This window comes from Pseudorca crassidens, chromosome 14 (genome assembly GCF_039906515.1).
Source record: "Pseudorca crassidens isolate mPseCra1 chromosome 14, mPseCra1.hap1, whole genome shotgun sequence".
NCBI lineage: Eukaryota > Metazoa > Chordata > Mammalia > Artiodactyla > Delphinidae > Pseudorca > Pseudorca crassidens.
Window position 1 is genome coordinate 9674449 of NC_090309.1, and position 18013 is coordinate 9692461.

Consider the following 18013-nt stretch of genomic DNA (forward strand, 5'->3'; position numbering starts at 1 on the left):
CTCAACTCTCTCCCCTGCATGCTGTCCTGGCTATTTCTCAAGAACATGTAAACTTTCAAGGGAGAAGTCTTGCTCTCCTCAGCCCTGTGCTGGGCACATAGGAAGCACTTGATAAATACATGCTCACCGTTGTTACCGGGCTCCCTCTGATTGGAGAAAGGGATGTCCCATGTTGAGGGGACATTTGAAGGGTGGCATGAGAATACTGGCACATGGGAAAGGGCTGCTGTGTTCACCTCGGAGCTGAGCTCAGGACCTATCAGTTGGCCTTCCATAACATTTGTTGAATGAATGAATGAATGAATGGATGAATGATTGAATGGAGTGTCTGGTTGCCGGGATAAAGAAGGTGGCAGAGGTGCTGCCTTGGGGTCAGAAAGACCATCTGATGTGACTCTAGCTCTACAGGTAAGGATGCGGGGCTGACGCACTTTCCAGAATTGAGGTGGGACAAGAAAGTGGACCCACCCTGTCCAGCACCTCACCTGGATTAAGATGGTGTCGTCGAAGAATTTTGCAGGAGCCTCATAAAAATTCTGAAAGAAGATCTGAAGCAGAGAGAGTCGGGGTGTGTTTAGGAGACATTCCTTCCACCACTTCCCCCAGGGACTCAGCAAGCCTGAAGCCTCAGACTAGCAAGGTTTCTGCCCCGCTGTTCACCCATTTCAATGGCTTTCAGCTCACTACCACCTACCACTCCTCCCACAGAAGCAGAGGCCTGCCAGGTCCCGGAGGGGTTTTCTATCCAGCAAAGGGTGGGGTAAGGGATCCCTGGAGGACTTGTCAGAAGCAGACCAAGGCCCAGCTAACTGCCCTGGGATGGAGATTCAAGCCCCCGCTTCTTTCTAGATCGCCCTGGGAATTCCTTGGCGGTCTGGTGGTTAGGAGTCTGCGCTTTCACTGCCGAGGGCCTGGGTTCAATCCCTGGTCAGGGAACTAAGATCCCACAAGCTGAGCAACGCGGCCGAAAAAAAAAAGATCGCCCTCTCGGTCCACTGCACCCCACTCCCTGCTGCAGCCAGAACCTCCTCCCCCAGATGTAGACCGGGCCCTGTCACTCTCCTGCTTGAATCCCTCCATGGCTCCCAAGTCCCGTCCATGACGGGGCCCCAGGGCGTTTTGAAGGCTCACCTCCGGCCACTCCCCTCCAACTACACCCGTGTCTACAGTTCTGCCAACAGCCCTGCTGCTTCTCCTTTCCAGGCCTCTGAGAATGCTATTCCTTTCTCCTGAATTATCTTTCCCCATCCTGCCTTTTCAGAGTCCTCTCCAACCCCTGCTCCACCGTGCTGTTATCTTTTCTTTGGTGGTCTAGTCATCGATTAATTCAGCGCACGTTAATTGAGTTCCTACTGTGTCAGATGCTATGAGGTGGGGCTTCTGCAGTGGCCAGGGCTACAGAGGGCCTGCATTTCGCGGCTGCAATCCCTGTGCACTGCAGTCTTGCCCGGTTGTCATCCTTTATGTGTTCACATATGCGGGAGGCCCCCCACAGACCACTGGCTCCCCCCATGCAGGGCTCGGAATTACTCGCTCTCTATTCCCTGTGCCAAGCCCAGTGTTTGGCCCTCCATGCCCAGTAAGAGTTCGTGGAACAAACAAATGAAAGCACCCGTGTCAGGGAGCAAGCTTGCTGGTTGCCGGCAGGAAATGCCCAGTCCTTGGCTGGCCCTCCTGGCCCTAGTGCCCCCATTCGGCTCTGAAGGGCACGTGCTGCCCACCTCATTGAAGAAAGGGTTATTTCCCATCTTGATCCGCGTGTGGTGCTGGTAGCCTCCGATGACCACCTTCACCACCGGCTTGATGTCCTTGCCCATGAGCTGCCGGGCTTCAAACACCTTCACTCGGACCTGCAGAGGAGCAAACAGGGGAACTTGACGTTGGGCTCCCCTTCCCCAGTGGGGACTCTTCTCTAGAAGAACAATATGTTCTGATAAGAAACATCTACTGTGGATAGAAAGCGACCCCATGGGCCCTGGGAAGGCCATGGTTCCTCCTCTTTCCTTTTCTGGGAACTGTCGCCTCCACTTTGCCCTTTTCATCTTGGGCGTTTCTTGAGTGGTAGGGACTTGTTACAGAATAAAGTCTAACATTTCTCAGTTTGCTGTCTTTTTATGTTTGTCTGCGATCTTTTTAGGGAATCGAACATTTTAAAGTTCTGTGCAGTTGAATCTATGATCTGTGATTTGATCTCTGATTTGTGATTTCTTCTTCTGCTTTTATATACTTTCCTGAGACTCAGTAAAGGGACGATGAAGTCTGAGCCTAGAATTAGAAGGTGGGAGGGAGAAGAGCCCGTAAGATCCAGGCTAAGGCCCCAGGGGAAGGAACTGGAGATGGCGGCGGCTGGCAGGGCACAGTCGTGGGAGCCTGTCGTGACTAGAGGTAGTAACAGCGTGCAGCTCTCCCAGCCCAGCCCATGGATCCGGCCATTCTCCATGAGGCCTCCTGTGTCTCCATCAAGTCCAGGGGCCCTTCAAGGATTAATACACATGCAGCTACCTGACCATCAGAGACAAGAGTGGTCAAACCAGGCAAACAGGCCTCATGTCAGAACTTTGCCCTACGCACTAGTACATAGGAAGGGTAGTGATTTGGGCACGCTGACCTTCTATCCTGTGGCCAGCTAGCCTCGTGAAGAGGGACAGGGCCAATGGGGAGAGGGAATGTTCTCCAAAGGAGGCGACAGCACGTGCAAAGGCCTGGTGGCTGGGGAGAAAGTCTTGAGAGTGGGGACTGTAAGTTGTGCAGGATGTTACAGCAGGGCGGGGCGGGGCAGGGGCAGGGGACAGAGTGGCCTGGGGGCCAGGCTTGGGTTATCAAGGGCCTGGGAAGCCATCGTAAGGAGTTTGAGTTATGTCCTGAAAACATTGGGAGTCCTCATTTTTAAGGACATTTTTAGGCACACGCATGGCATGATAAGAAGGACTTTATTTATTTTTTGGCCGCGTCATGCAGCATGCGGGGTATTAGTTCACCGACCAGGGATCGAATCCATGCCTCCTGTTTCGGGAGCATGGAGTCTTAACCACTGGACTGCCAGGGAAGTCCCAAGAATGACGTCTTGGAAAGACCACTTGGACTGAAAAATGGACAGGAGAGAGCTGGCGGCTGGGAGTTTGGGAGGAGCCTATTCAAGGTGGTCCAGAGAAGGGATGATGTTGTCTGGGACCAGGGGATGGAAGAGGCAATGGAGAAATGGGTGCGGCCAGGTGATATGAAGAGCTAGGACTTGGCCACTGACTGGATGCGGGGCGGGGGGTGGGGGGAGGAGGGGCAGCCAAGGATGACTCCCAGTCTCCTGAGCACGTGGCTGGCTGGGGAGCAGCTCCAACCATGGCAGAAACGTTAGATTACAGGCTAGAGATCAGAAGTAAGTTGGTAAGCCATGGTATGGGGGTTCCAGAATCCCTGGAGCTTCCCAGGGATCCCCTCGAACTCTCCTCAGCCTCTGCTGTGCAGCTCATTTCTCCTTGCCCAAGGCTAGCCTTGTATTGCCACCTCCTGAAGAGCAGGGTCCAGGCCTCAGCCTTGTCTCCCCAGCATGGCCAGGGCCTGGTGTGCACTGCCCTCAGTGCTTCCTGTTGCCTCCCTGGAGCTGGCTCCAGCCTCAGCCACATGCAGAAGTTTCCCAGAATGGCCCCTGGAGGGGCAGAGGATGTGGTGAAGATCTGAGGACCTGGAGACCAATCTGAAGCCCTGACCTTCCTCCATGACCTTGTGGAGAGGCAGGGATGGCCTGGGAACACAGTGAGGGTGTCGGCCAAATCACATGGGCTTTCACCCTGGACGGCCTTACCTGGAAGTGCTGAGGCTTTGGGGACAGAGCCTTGTGTACAGTGGAGCTGGGAAACATCCGTTGCTGCTTGGCCACCTCTTGTGCCATTATGGCCAGGTGGTCTTCATCGCCTGGGGAAACATAGTCCATTTTGGGCTCTCAGAGGCTGGGGCTCAGGAGACTTGGAGGCATTTCCCCCATTTCAGTGTTCTATCCCCAGTGACCAGCTCCTGACTAAAATCATGGCCAAGAGGCCCTGACAAGGGCACATATCCTCCCCAGACATTCCCATGGTCTCCACCCACCATGGGCAACCCTGGGCCTCACACTCTACATATGGAGGCCCTTGGAAATGGCCATCCTTGCCTATCTCTGCAGCCCATTGGAGGCTGAGTCTTCTGTCTACAGACGACAAGTGGACACATTGGGAGGACAGGTGACCTCAGGCAGGTGTCTGGAGATCTGGCCTACAGACCCTAACCTGGTCACTATCCTTCTGTAGGGCTCAGTGGTTGCGTCTCCAAGATCCCCAAGAGCCCATCCAGCTATGCTTGGTGAAATGCAGGGCTTAGTCCCATGGAAGTACATACCTATCTTCTCGATATCCTTGGGGGTCATAAGGGCCACCTGTAGGGTGAGAGTGCACTGCAAAGCAAAGGCAGGGGAGCTGTAAGATCCTGCAGTCCTCGGCCAAATCATAGCACTGGAACCTGGTCCAGCCTGGCAGGGGCCACACCCAGTCTTCCCGAGTGGAGTGATGCTGGCCATGGCACAGGACCACACCATGGGGGCCTGTGCGGTCTGGGATGGAGGGAGGTTATAAACTGGAGAGAGCAATGGGTTACCATGGATGGGGTTTGAAGAATACAGGAGGCACACATTAGTGGTGGTGACAGAAGGGATGCAGCAGGGTGGGGAGGAGAGAGAGGGTTGACTTGAGACCAGTCTAGAACCACTGATGCTAACCTCCAAGCCCAATGTCTTATGACCTCATGTGGGAACTCCAGCAAACACCTAACTGACCTCCTGCCTGCAAGCACTCTCACTGACTGTCCATCCTCCAGACCATCATCAGAATCGACCCCTAAACACTCCCTAAGTGCTCTAAACATAAAGCTTTCCCACTCCTCTGCCTGCCTTTGAATCTCTGTCAAAACCAAGTGATGGTGGCTGACTCCCTTGTTATATAGCAAGCGCTGAATAAATCACCTTTGCTTGTTCTCATCTGGTTGGTCTTCATGTGTTTCCACACATCTTAATCACCTCCCCTGTAAAGCCTTCCATTTCCTCCCAAGTGGAATTGTTCATTCTCTCCTGACCTCAGTGAAATAGCTCACTGACCCCAATATACACGTGCTGGAGCACTTGTCACCGAGAGTGACAACAGATGTGGGTTTCATCCAATTTTGTATCCCAGGCCTTGCATAGTTGCTGACACCAGTGGACAATCAACTGAACACTCAATCTCAATGGGTGGACGAAGGGTGGAGATGTGGGTAGGTGGATGGAGGGCAGCACGGGGAAGTTGGGGAGATGATGGGAAGTTTGATGGGTCCCCCGCAGGGAAGAAAGTGCTCTCTGGGTTGGGGGCACACTGGCACTCTGCTGGAGTGGATAGCTCAGCTTCACCAGCTGCCCCCACTCCTCCACACACACTTCCTAGGGCCCGACTCACATCTGTGGGCATCATGGAATGGTTGAGCAGGGTCAGGTCCTTCACGAAAAGGATCTCACTTGGTTTTTTCACCAAGGGCTTGAGCAGTATTGTGGCCAGGCCAATGAACCTGGGGAGACAAAGAGCAGGTGTGATCTCCTGAACCAGAGGAAATGGTGTCCTTCTCCGTCCCAGGCATGACTTTATCCCGAGATGTCTTTCTCTCCTCGAAGCTGTGCTGCCCACCGAGGCTTCAGGAAGGATGCTGTTGACTGGGAGCATCCACCAGAGGGCTCTCAACTCTCTGGGAATTGGCTTTGGGGCTTCCTGGACAGTGGGCACCCCAGTTACTGGCTCTGCCCTGCCCAGCCTTTTCCCAGAAGCTCTGCACCCACACGCCTCCGGAATGGGACCTGTGCCAAGTAACAGCTGATTGGACCAGGAAGTGGGCACCTGACCAAAGCTGGGCCAGTCAGATTCTCTGTCCTGGGCATTTTGACCTGGGATGCCATAGCCCCAGTCTCAGTGAGGCACTAGAATGGGGCTGTGATGAGAAGCCAGGGTTGGGCAGAGAGAAAGAGATTTGAGATTCTGTGCCTTCAGAAGAGACAGAACTGTCCCTGGGTCCCCAGTTTCCTAGTTCTAGTTGATCTGTCCATCTATATACCTAGGCTTCATATACACACACCCCACTTTTGTTTTTTTTGCATTAGCTGTCTGGAGTGGATTCTGGTCCTTGCATCTGAGTGAGTTACAGACGCAGCATCTGCCGTAGCTTCAGTCAGAGAATCAGGCTCCTCCTGTCTCTCTCTCTGCCTTACCTTTCCTTCTTTACTGAGCCCATGTCCCGAAGGGTGACTTGCAGGAAAGAGTCCTTTTGCAGGGGGCGGTTCCGGAGGTGCCAGATGAGGGTCTGTGGGAGGCACAAACAGGTCAACACCCTCCCTCTCCCCTCCCTTTTCCATCCTCCTAGGAAATTCGAAAAGATACGGGGAACGGGCTGGCACTGTGTTTCTCTCAAACTGAGGAATATCCCTCAAGTCTAATTTCCTAAGAGGATGGCATTTGCTACCCTCACCAAGGGACCAGGTAACCTACCTGGGCTCCCACAGCTTAACTGTGGGAGTTACGCAGTATTGTGGGCTTGTTAGTAGCTAAGGGGTTTGGGGACTGGGTGGGGGGACATGGATGGATGGGAGATGAGAGGGGATCCTACACAAGGAGCCCTGTCTCTATTTCAGGTTTCTGGGAACATCAGGACGGCCCGGTTGGACAAGATGGGTCCATCCCCAGAGTGGGTGAGATGGGCCAAGAGCTGCTATGGCCCCGAGACCTGCACGGCCTTCTCAGCTTAGAGGCTACTTGCAGGGCACGATGTTCCAGCCTTGGGAAAGGCTGATGAGGCTCCCTGTCCCCTCCCTAGACTTCTGGGCACGGTCTGGACCCAGCCTCGCTGTGGGGCTTGTCATTGCCTCATCTGGGCTTGCCTGATGTGTTTTACCTCGTTCCATATGGGGTGATTGCCTTCCACCTCATGAGTTGTCCTCTGGACATCTGCAAAGACACCAAGGGGCCGGCATTAGTGGTAGGAAATATTTCAAAGTCTAGGTTCAAGTGAGCAAAGAGGGGTAGGACTTATCTAGATGTAGAAAACATCAAGTCTACATTGGCAGATGTGATACAGCCCTGATTCTTTCCTACTCTGGAGATTTCAAAATTTCTCACTTTTTATAAGAGTGACATCACCCCATGTGTCAGATAATGTTATGTGTTCATTTCATTTTCTTCCTGGGTACATAGTTCCCAGCCATCTTGCAGCCGGGTGCGGCCGTGTGACTCATTCTGGCCAACCGAGTATGGGATCCCTGCTCACCACAGCCTGGACTGGCTCCCAAACTCTCCCATGAGAGTCTCCGTTCTCCTCCCCACTCTCCACATGCGCTCGCACCATCTGCTGGGTGGTACCTGGTGACTTTGCAGCCACAAGCAAAGAGCAGCTGGTCCCTAAACTACTGTTTGGAGGAGTCATTCAGGATTGTTGCCTGATCTGCACAGTCGATGCAGCCCTTGGTGTGGGCAAGAGGTAAACTTTTGTTGTGTTAAGGCACTGGGATTTAAGGGTTCCGCTGTGACCGGAGCAAAGCTAGTGTACCCTAATACATCCCAAAATATCTCTAATGGGTTGACAGCTCTTTATCCACTAAAATATGCCTTCCCCAGAAATATCTTTAACAAAGAACAGTCTATAGCCCTGCAAAGAACCTCGAAATTGCTAAATTTGAGATTCTTCCCAAGGAAAGAATGTGTGTGAGAGAGAAGAGAGAGGAGACAGTCGGGGGTGGGGGGAGAAGCAGGGGACTCTCTGTGCCTGTCCAGTAGTGGGAAAGGGGGACACTGTAGGGGATGGTATATGGGGGAAGCGGGGCTGGAAACGACAGGTGAAAAAGGAATAAAAGATTTCAAACAAACATTCAGTTATAAAAATGTGTAGGCAAATCTGGGGGCAAACCCAGGATTCTGGGTCGTAGGCATCATTTTTTTTTTTTTTTTTTTGCGGTACACGGGCCTCTCACTGCTGTGGCCTCTCCCATTGCAGAGCACAGGCTCTGGACGCGCAGGCTCAGCGGCCATGGCTCACGGGCCCAGCCGCTCCGCGGCACGCGGGATCTTCCCGGACCGGGGCAGGAACCTGTGTCCCCTGCATCAGCAGGCGGACTCTCAACCACTGCGCCACCAGGGAAGCCCTGTAGACATCTTTGTAAGAGAGATTTCTAGGAGGAGAAGGACAATGCCTGGGAGGTGACAGGGAAGATGGCTCGGAATCAGACTGTTCCCCGGCTCACCATAAAATTAGTTTCAGGGCAAAGACATGCTGAACCTCCACTACACCTCTTTCAACCCGCAAACTGGGGACATAAACCTACATCACCCTGTGCACCTGGAGTCCTGAGTGTTCCATCTCTGAGTGATAGCATACTCAGCAAGCAGGGTTTCACAGGCCAGAAAAAAATTTAAGGAATTTCAGTCTTCGCTCATTTCTTTTGGAAACTACTGTGTCCTATTTTCTCTTGGTCCCAATTTTCTCACTCCCCACACTTCCTGGAAAACCTCATTTGCCTGTGTCCACCCCCTTTCTCTCCTCCAACAGACTGTTCATCTTTTTTTCCCTTTTCCCCTTTTTGTTCCCAGCTCTTTGTTATATAGATACACTTAACCTTTTTCATTTTCTCTCATAAATCCTTTACACCACCCCTCCCACCTTTCTTGGACTTTTTTCCTTATCTATGAAAAATTGAGACAATAAAACTTGCCTCATAGAATTGTTGTGAGGATCAAAAATCATTACGTTTATGATGAAACTTTGTTGATTATAAAAGTAATTCATCCAATTGAGCAGTTATTACTAGAAGTTGTACAAAGACCTGTCTGTATATTATCTTTTCAAATCCTCACAGCCATCCTATGAAGCAGGTACTTGGGTTTTTTTTAACCTGTTTTTGGCACAGCCCTAGTTCATAGAAGAAACTTGAGAAGTATTCATCTTCTTTTTCTCCAGTAGTCATTCTCCGGAAAAAATGGGAGGCAGAGGAGTCATACTAAGAGAAATAATAGCAACAAGGAGGATAAATTTGAAAGAGCCAGACGGTGTCTACCTCACCTTTCTGTGACACAGGGCATTTTTACCTAGTAGGGCACCGATAAATCTAGTTTTTCATTGAACGTATGTTGCCTCTCAGGGCTCCTGGCTCTCACCTCTGAAGTACACGGACACGCAGGGTCTGGGTGGGGGGCTCAGGGGTGGGCTAATCTTGGCCGACCACACGACAAGCCGCAGCATCTCTTCCACCTACTTCCCTCCGTCCTTCTCTGGCAAAGCTTCCTTCTTGGAGCAACTTGGTCCAAAGCTTCTCCCAGGGCTCAGGGGGTAAGGAAGGTCCCGAGTGTGTTGCTTAGCAAGAGAGGTGATGTCACAAAGGTCAGTGGTTCTTGGGTGGTGGTTCTTGGTTCTGGAGAGGAATGAGGAGAATGGAAGGAAGAAGAAATCACAGAGTACGAAGCCAGCGGCTTGAGGCGCCCAGGGCTGTAGAAACAAACCAATTTGGCTGAACTTCACTTCCTCCTTCCGTTCTCTTTTCTCTCTCGTTCTTACTGTCCTTCTGATTTCAAGATCAGGTAGAAGGATAATATCTGCCCTTTATACAAGCAAGTTATCTGGAGTGAATCATTGCCAAAGTCACACAGTTTAGGTGAGAAAATAGAGAAGGGAGGTGAGCTGAGAAAAGAAATAAGGAAATCAAAGACGATTTCAGTGGTGTTTCAGAAGTCCTTCCTAATGTGGCAGCAAACATTTAGGCCTCCTTTTCTCTAAAGGAAACGTGAGTCTAGGTATGAGTCTCTCTTGAACCAACAGAAACTGGCTTTCTCATCAATGAGCTCTTACGCCAGCTGGGTTTGTAAGGTTAAAGAAAAATCTCACTGACATATTATCTTGCTTAATTGCCCTTAATTGCCCTCAAGGCCTCTCAGCGTGAGGATGGAACTGGGTCATTGCTCTTGTCCCTAAGCTTTTTCTGCTTTAGGGTTGAACATTATATAAATTATACCTTATCCAATAGTTAGCGTGAAAATTAATAGATGTTTTAAAAAAGTATATTTGTTGATGAAACAATTTAGCAGTAAGCTTACTACCCATTCTAAAACCTGCATGGGTATGTTTTAGAGCAAAAAAACCCAAAAAAACTGAATGTGTGATCTTGGTGTTAGGACTGCTTTCAGCAGGTTTAAAAAGTACTTCCTGACAGTTTTTCTTGAAATGTAAACACAACACAATGCTTGTTGCTTTGTTAATAATTTTCCAAACTAAGTATGACACAAAAGGCAAACCCAGGAAAAGGAAGAGACGGATAGATTTGACCGCATAAAATTCAAGATTCTTGTACAGAAAAATATACCTTAAAAGGTATATCAGGGCTTCCCTGGTGGCGCAGTGGCTGAGAGTCTGCCTGCCGATGCAGGGGACGCGGGTTCGTGCCCCGGTCCGGGAGGATCCCGCATGCCGCGGAGCGCCTGGGCCCGTGGGCCGTGGCCGCTGAGCCTGCGCGTCCGGAGCCTGTGCTCCGCAATGGGAGAGGCCACGGCAGTGAGAGGCCCGCGTACCACAAAAAAAAAAAAAAAGGTATATCAAAGTAGGGAATGTTTGCAACAGCTCTTATAATTCAATAAGAAAAAGATGAATACTCCAAAGGAAAATGGGGCAAAGTATAGATTAGATGACTGTCCAAATGGACAAAAAAAAAAGATGTAAAAAAAATTCAGCCTGTTTAATAATCAAAGAAACACAATGAGAACTTCCCTGGTGGCGCTGTGGTTAAGAATCTGCCTGCCAATGTGGGGGACACGGGTTCGAGTACTGGTCCAGGAGGATCCCACATGCTGTGGAGCAAATAAGCCCATGCACCACAACTACTGAGCCTGCACTCTAGAGCCCGTGAGCCATATATACTGATGCCTGCGTGCCTAGAGCCCACGCTCCGCAACAAGAGAAGCCACCGCAGTGAGAAGCCCATGCACCACAAGAGAGTAGCCCCCGCTCACCACAACTAGAGAAGAGCCCATGCACAGAAACGAAGACCCAATGCAGCCAAAAATAAATAAATAAATTTATGAAAAAAAGAAAAGGAAGAAACGCAATGAGATACTGTTTATCACTTTGCCAAATTGGACTCAGAAGCCCAAAAAACAAAAAAGATGTTAAAAAAAATTCAACCTCCTTAATAAGCAAAGAAATACAACAAGATACCATTTATCACCTCCCAAATTGGCAAAGAATGAAAAAAATGATAAACCTGGTGTGCTGAGGAAGGAAGAGGGGCAGAGAAAAGATACAAACCCATACACAGCGCTGATCAGAGTATAAAGAAGAAAACAGCAGAACGAAGGCTCAGGATAAGTGCCAGGGAAAGAGAGTTAAGCGTGGGGAGAGATGGACCGAAGGCTGCTCTTTTCCTGTCATCCTAATAGTAGTATTAACCTCTAAATAGCATATTTAAATAGCATCCCTTGAATTTTTCACTTTGAGACTCTGTCTATCAAGTCATCTCTTTTATATCATCTCTCACTCCTTTCCCACCTCCTAGCTTCTCTCTCCCAAACTTCCCCCAACTCATCACTTTTAGATATTATCTACTGCTGTTTATCACACCATGGCAGCTTTGTTACACCTGCCTTTCCTGCATCCTGTTCTCATAATTGTATCTCATTTGGGAGCTAAATCTACATTCAGTATTTTCATTTTTATAATAATGTATGTTTTTTTAACTGCAGATCAAGTAGTACCCTCCAATTCCACATCCTTTCTTTTTTTTAAATTAATTAATTTCTGGCTGCGTTGGGTCTTCGTTGCTCTGCGCAGGTTTTCTCTAGTTGTGGTGAGCTGGGGCTACTCTTCGTTGCGGTGTGCCGGCTTCTCATTGCGGTGGCTTCTCTTGTTGCAGAGCACGGGCTTAGTTGCTCATTGCTTAGTTGTTTCAGTAGTTGTGGCACACGGGCTCGGTAGTTGTGGCTCATAGGCTCTAGAGTGCAGGTTCTAGTTGTGGCGCACGGGCTTAGTTGCCCTGCGGCATGAGGGATCTTCCTGGACCAGGCCTTGAATCCGTGTCCCCTGCATTGGCAGGTGGGTTCTTAACCACTGTGCCACCAGGGAAGTCCTCCTCGTCCTTTCTAATACAACTTTGTGTTTTTCTGTAATTTACAAATTGCTTCGTTTTTTCATTTGCTTGCTTTTCTTAAAAGTCTGACCAAGTCTTTTAACATCTTTCAACAGCTCTGTGATCTCCTTTTAATACAGCCTCCCCCAGGTTCAAATCCATCAGGTATTTTACCAGTTTTTTCATTTTCCCTGAGCCCTGGGGAGATCTCTCCTGGCCTCCTCTCCTCTCTAGTCTACACTGGTTGCTCCCAGCCCTGTAGCACAGCTATCATCCTGGGGCTTCCCTTCTTCACCACCAGTTTTAGAATTCCCCCGTTTGTCTCCTGTGTTGGACTCTGTTTCCCAGATCCTTTCCTCTTTCTTGAGTTACTCTCTCATCTTAGTGGAACACGATTTTCCATAGCTTTCTGAATTTTTTGAGTGTTTGTAGGTCTGTACATGTCTTTATTCCACCCTTGCACTTGACTGATAGTCTGGCTGGATGTATCAGTCAGGATGGGCTATGTTATGCTGAGGTAACAAACATCTCCAAAAATCTCAGTGTCTTAAAACAATAAAGCATTTTTTTAATAGCAGCTTTACTAAGATATAATTCACATACCATAAATTCAGTCTTTTAAACAGTACTGTTCAGGTTTTTAGTATATTCACAAGGTTGTGCAACTGTCATCACTATCTAATTCCAGAACATTTCATCACCCTGAAAAGAAACCTCATATTCATTAGCAGTCTCTTCCCATTTCTCCCTTCCCATAGCCCCTGGAAACCATGAATCCACTTTGTCTCTATAGATTTGCTATTCTGACATTTCATATGAATGGAATCATATAATATGTGGCCTTTGTGTCTGGCTTCTTTCACTTAGCATAATGTTTTCAAGGTTCATCCGTTTTGTAACATGTATCAGTACAGTTGGCCACCCCGAATCCATGGGTTCCACATCCATGGATTCAACCAACTGCAGATGGAAAATATTAAAAAACAAAAATTCCATAAAGTTCCCAGAAGCAAAACTTGAATTTTCTGTGCATCAGCAACTATTTACATAACATTTACCTTGTATTAGGAATTATAAGTAATCTAGTGATGATTTAAAGTATTTGAGAGGATGTGTGTAGGTTTTATGTAAAGGATTTGAGCATCTGTGGATTTTGGTATCCAAGGGGGGTCCTGGAACCAATCTGGATACCAGGTGACAACTGTACATCATTCCCTTTTATGAGCTGATAAATCCATTGTATGGATATACCACATTTTATTTATCCATTCATCAGTTGATGGACATTTAGGTTGTTAACATTTTTGGGTTATTATGAATAATGCTGCTGTGAACATTTGCGTACTTGTTATGTGTACATATGTTTTCAATTCTCTTGAGTATATACGTAGGAGTGGAATTGCTGGGTCATATGGTAACTCTATGCTTAACATTCTGAGGAGCTGCCAGACTGTTTTCCAAAGAGGTCGCACCATCTTACCATCCAATCAGCGATGTACAAGGGTTTCAATTTCTCCATGTACTTGCCAACACTTTTTATCACATTTTTTGTTGTCACCATTGATTTTTTTAGACATCCTAGTGGGTGTGAAGTGGTAAAGATTTATTTTTCTTCTTGAACCACGTTTCTTGCCTTGGTGTCCCACTGTCAGTCAGTCAACCAACTGATCGGTCATCAATCAGTCAACACAGGATCCATTCCCTATATCCTGGCTATGTTCTCTGAAGGATACAAAGAAGGTTAACATCCCCCACTTTAGGATCTACTCTCTCTTTACAAAACACAGAGGAAAGTTAACTCAAAGCAATCTATGGTCAGTACCAGAATTCTTACTGGGGCATCTGGGGCCTTTTAGGGTCTGAGTTATGTCTGCCTCTCCAACCTCATCTCTCTCCACTTATTGACCACTGCTTCCTAGCTACACTGTTCTTGCCACTTTTTTTTTTTTTTTTTTAATATTCTAAAGCTGTTTTCTGCCCCAGAGCCTTTGTCTTTGCTGTTCCTTCTCCTGGAGAGCTTCTCACCCAGCATCTACCATGCTACCGTATTCTCTTCCTTTGGTTTCAGCTTTAAGGTCACCTTCCCAGGGACACCCACCCCATCACCCAAGCCAAGCCTGGCTTGCTGTTCTACGTGCTCAGATCACCATCCACTTTTCCTTATTGCAGTAGGCATGGTGGGGAATGGAGCTGTGAGGAGGTTCTGAAGCCAGGCTGCCTGGTTCCAGTTCTGCCTTTGATACTTACTAGCTGTGTAACCTTAGGCAAAATACTTGACTTCTATGGATATGACTATAATAGAACCTAGCATATAAATTCACTGAGAGGATTAAATGAAGTAGGTTATTTATGTTACTTAGAACTTGATTGGCATTCTCTAAATACCAGCCCTTACTATCACAATTATAAATTAAACAGTTTTTTTTTAATTGAAGTATAGTTGATTTACAATGCTGTGTTTGTTTCTGGTGTACAGCATAGTGATTCAGTTATACACGCACACACACACATACACACACACACACACACACATATATGTATATATGTTCTTTTTCATATTCTTTTCCATTATAGTTTATTTAAAGATATTGAGTACAGTTCCCTGTGCTATACAGTAGGACCTTACTGTTTACTTTTTTTTTTGCGGTACGCAGGCCTCTCACTTTTGTGGCCTCTCCCGTTGCGGAGCACAGGCTCCGGACGCACAGGCTCAGCTGCCATGGCTCACGGACTTAGCCGCTCTGCGGCATGTGGGATCTTCGCGGACCGGGGCACGAACTTGTGTCCGCTGCATCGTCAGGCGGATTCTCAACCACTGCGCCACCAGGGAAGCCCCTGTAAGTCTGTTTCTTAAACAGTTATTTACATAGATTTGAAAAGAAGGCAACTATACTCCAATAAAAATTAATTAAAGGAAAGAAGTATGCCAGCCACCCGGCAAAGCAACAATGCGGGGAAGCGAGAACAGGGGCTGCAGGAGCCAGCCTCCTCCCTCGCCCTAGTTTTCCCTGCTGAAGATGCAAGAGGCCCGAACTCCGGACTCTGCGCTGTCTTGGCTGCGAGACCCGCTCGCGTTCTGGGCTCTTCTCTTCCCCCGCAGCCATATCCGTTCCAGGTTTTGCGGCTCACCGCCCCTCCCTTCCCAGGCTGTAATCCACTTCCGCGTTTTGTTCGGTGCCCGGGGCGCCGGGGCTTGGAGGCGGTAATGCGCAAGCGCACAGGAATCCGGCCAGGGCTGAGCGCGCGGCTGGAAGGTTGCGGGTGAGGGAAGGGTCGGCCCCGGCGCGGGTGGCGGGCCCGGGGTGGGGTCGAGGCCCGGGTCGGTGTGGGCGGGGGTCTCGGTGAGGACCTCCGGGCTCCCAGGGCGCGCGGGGACCGGGCGGCCTGTGTCGGACGGCCGTGTGGGGCCGGGGGCGGGCTCGGGCCGCCGTGAAGCGGGCGCTGCGCGGGGCCGGGGTGGGCGGGAGGCGGCTCCTCCTCGTCGTGAACTCTCGGTGACCTTGGCTAAGTCACTCCATCCCCCTGAACCGGCGCCTCCGTCTGTAACGTGCGAATCACAAACCCTGGCTACCAGCTGGGGCGGTTTTGAGGATCGGTGGCTGGACCCCCGAAGGGTACCTGGAGCGGAGGGCGGTTCCCCAGGGACCACCCCGGCCTCGGTGAGGGAGAGGGGTCTTCCTCGCATAGCATTGTTACAGATTTTGGGGAGGAGCTCTCACCTGTATATTTTTAAAACTCCAGAACATTATGAAGTCGTTGCAAAACTTTTGTTTAACACAAACGAGACGTCAAGGGCTTCCATGAGGCCCACGTTAAGCAGCTGTTCCTGGGATGCTCACGCTACTGCTGGAGACGGCTCTGGGAAGCTTTAGAGAATGGTGTGCAGCCGTAGAGACCCTTAGCTTCAGAATTATTAGTATTTGTAATTCCTCGTGTTTGCCAAAACCCGTCCCGCCCACGTAGGAAATTAGGGTGCTGGCCAAGCAAGTTTAGTATCTGCCTTGGTGAACATTGGAGTCCCTCGGCTTTGCAGTGGACCAAATTGTAGAGATTGAGGATGGAGGTGGTGCTATAGCCTTTTTTGGTGGTGGAGTGGGATCTCAGGAACCCTCCCTACGTGGGCAAGGGTCTGTAGTGTGATGGATACTCAGTGACGAATGCTAGAAGGTCACAAAAGTAAGAAGCCTGTTAGATGTTCTAGGTTGGAAGAAATTCTGAGCATTTGAATTGACTTAAACTGGAACTTTTCACTGCAGGTGACTAGCATGCAGGTACCCGTTCTCTGACTTGCTGCCCCTCTTCTGACATGGCCCACCGCGGTGGGGAGAGGGACTTCCAGACGTCAGCGCGGCGCATGGGCACCTCGCTGCTCTTCCAGCTTTCGGTGCATGAGCGGGAGCTGGACCTGGTGTTTCTGGATCATAGCTATGCCAAGCCGTGGAGTGCCCACCCAGATGCCAGTAGTGCCCGCCCCACCCGCATGCTCTTTGTTACTCCCCGGAGGCAGCACGAAAGTACCATGTGAGTTTGGGCTTCTCTCCTAAGGGTGGCCATTGCCCTAACTGGGCAGTGATCAGATTTGGAGATTAGAGCGGATTTTACTGTGGGAGATGGTAAAGGAGGGGTGGGGCTTGGATGTTTAATTCAGGCATCACTGTTAAACATCATGAGGTTATCAGGCCTATATGTGGACACCTACATCAAGACATCTAATGAGTTAGGAAAGCAAGATGTTCAAAGGAAAGCAAACAACTTAGATAACAGGACTTGTCTGGGAAGAGGAATTGAAGAGGATTGTTTCAACTGTGAAGAAAAAGACTGAAGAGTTGACTTTTAAACATTGCCACCTAGGATTAGACTCATTCCTTTAGTCCAGTGATCTGGCTCCAACACTGGCAGCAATAACCTTTTTATGGTAATTCGATTTGCTTTTCCTGGCTTCACCTGGAAAGTTGAGGAGCATATGCCCCAGGACCTTGCTTTCTGTCTTAGCTTGTTACAGAACTGTCACCATGGGTTGATCTTAACCCTTCCTAGGTCTGGTTACATATTCAGCCCGCCTACATTATAGGGTAAGGACTTCTTAATAAATTTACCATGTAATATGTGATAGAATTACATTTGGCCTAAATAAACTCATTTAGCAGTTCTTTTGACCTTTAAGGTGTTCTGATTACTGGTGTTTCAAGATTTGTTGATATATTCTATTTTGATGCTTAAATCATGCCCTTAATAATTTTATAAACTTTTATTGGGAAGAGGTTTTTTTGTTTGTTTGTTTTAATCTGACCTGATGTTTAATCTTTCCCCTGGCACAGGTTTTAGGTTTGTTGGAGAATAGAGATCTCGTGTTTTGCTTTTTTAGATCCCCCAGTGAGCCTTAATGAGCTAGAAGTACCATGATGTGTGTGTTCAACACGTGTAGAATAGTGGTTTTTATTTCTTTTCCCAGTGAGGGCAGCATTTTGTTGGCCTGCTTTGAATGTACAGGGCATGGGGTCTGTGACTTTAGGGAATAATCCAGCATAATCCTGATGCTTCTGGCCTAGGGCATAACTGAAGAGCTCTTTTAAATAGAATTTGAGGTCTTTCTCTTAGTTATGTAATAGCTTCTTGATATTGAGACTCCTGTGTTCATATCTCATGATATTTTCTTAAAGTGAGATTTTGTGGATTTGGTCATTTCAGTACTCAGAAAATTATGTCCTTTTATAGACTGGCTCCACATATTGGCCCTGAAAGTGGGAGTTTGGCATGTTTTAGGAACTCTTTTCAGGCCATTGGGTCCAGAATGTGGTTGCAATGGGGGTATAAGTGGGAGCTAAGGGAGAAGTTGGCAGAGGCTACCTCATGTAGGAATTTGATTCTAAGAGT

General features: G+C 48.8%; 2 protein-coding genes across 9 annotated transcripts in view; one reads left to right on the top strand and one right to left on the bottom strand.

The window, feature by feature from the left end:
- Positions 1-9270, bottom strand: part of FER1L5 (fer-1 like family member 5) — a 48424-nt gene extending 39154 nt beyond the window's left edge. The window contains exons 1-8 of the mRNA XM_067704260.1: positions 9186-9270; positions 6934-6986; positions 6254-6345; positions 5454-5562; positions 4369-4423; positions 3800-3909; positions 1722-1850; positions 486-548 (exon numbers count right to left, since the gene is read on the bottom strand). Coding sequence (XP_067560361.1) covers positions 486-548; positions 1722-1850; positions 3800-3909; positions 4369-4423; positions 5454-5562; positions 6254-6345; positions 6934-6986; positions 9186-9270 — 696 coding nt within the window. The remainder of the gene's footprint in view (positions 1-485; positions 549-1721; positions 1851-3799; positions 3910-4368; positions 4424-5453; positions 5563-6253; positions 6346-6933; positions 6987-9185) is intronic.
- Positions 9271-15308: 6038 nt separating this feature from the next.
- Positions 15309-18013, top strand: part of KANSL3 (KAT8 regulatory NSL complex subunit 3) — a 41797-nt gene continuing 39092 nt past the window's right edge. For 5 of the 8 annotated variants that reach the window (XM_067704268.1, XM_067704271.1, XM_067704272.1 and 2 more), the window contains exons 1-2: positions 15309-15400; positions 16396-16660. In XM_067704268.1, coding sequence (XP_067560369.1) covers positions 16446-16660 — 215 coding nt within the window. In that variant the 5' untranslated portion in view covers positions 15309-15400; positions 16396-16445. Of the gene's footprint in view, positions 15401-15616; positions 15799-15872; positions 16018-16395; positions 16661-16703; positions 17212-18013 lie in introns of those variants that run through there. The other 3 variants (XM_067704269.1, XM_067704270.1, XM_067704274.1) reach the window with 3 other exon arrangements.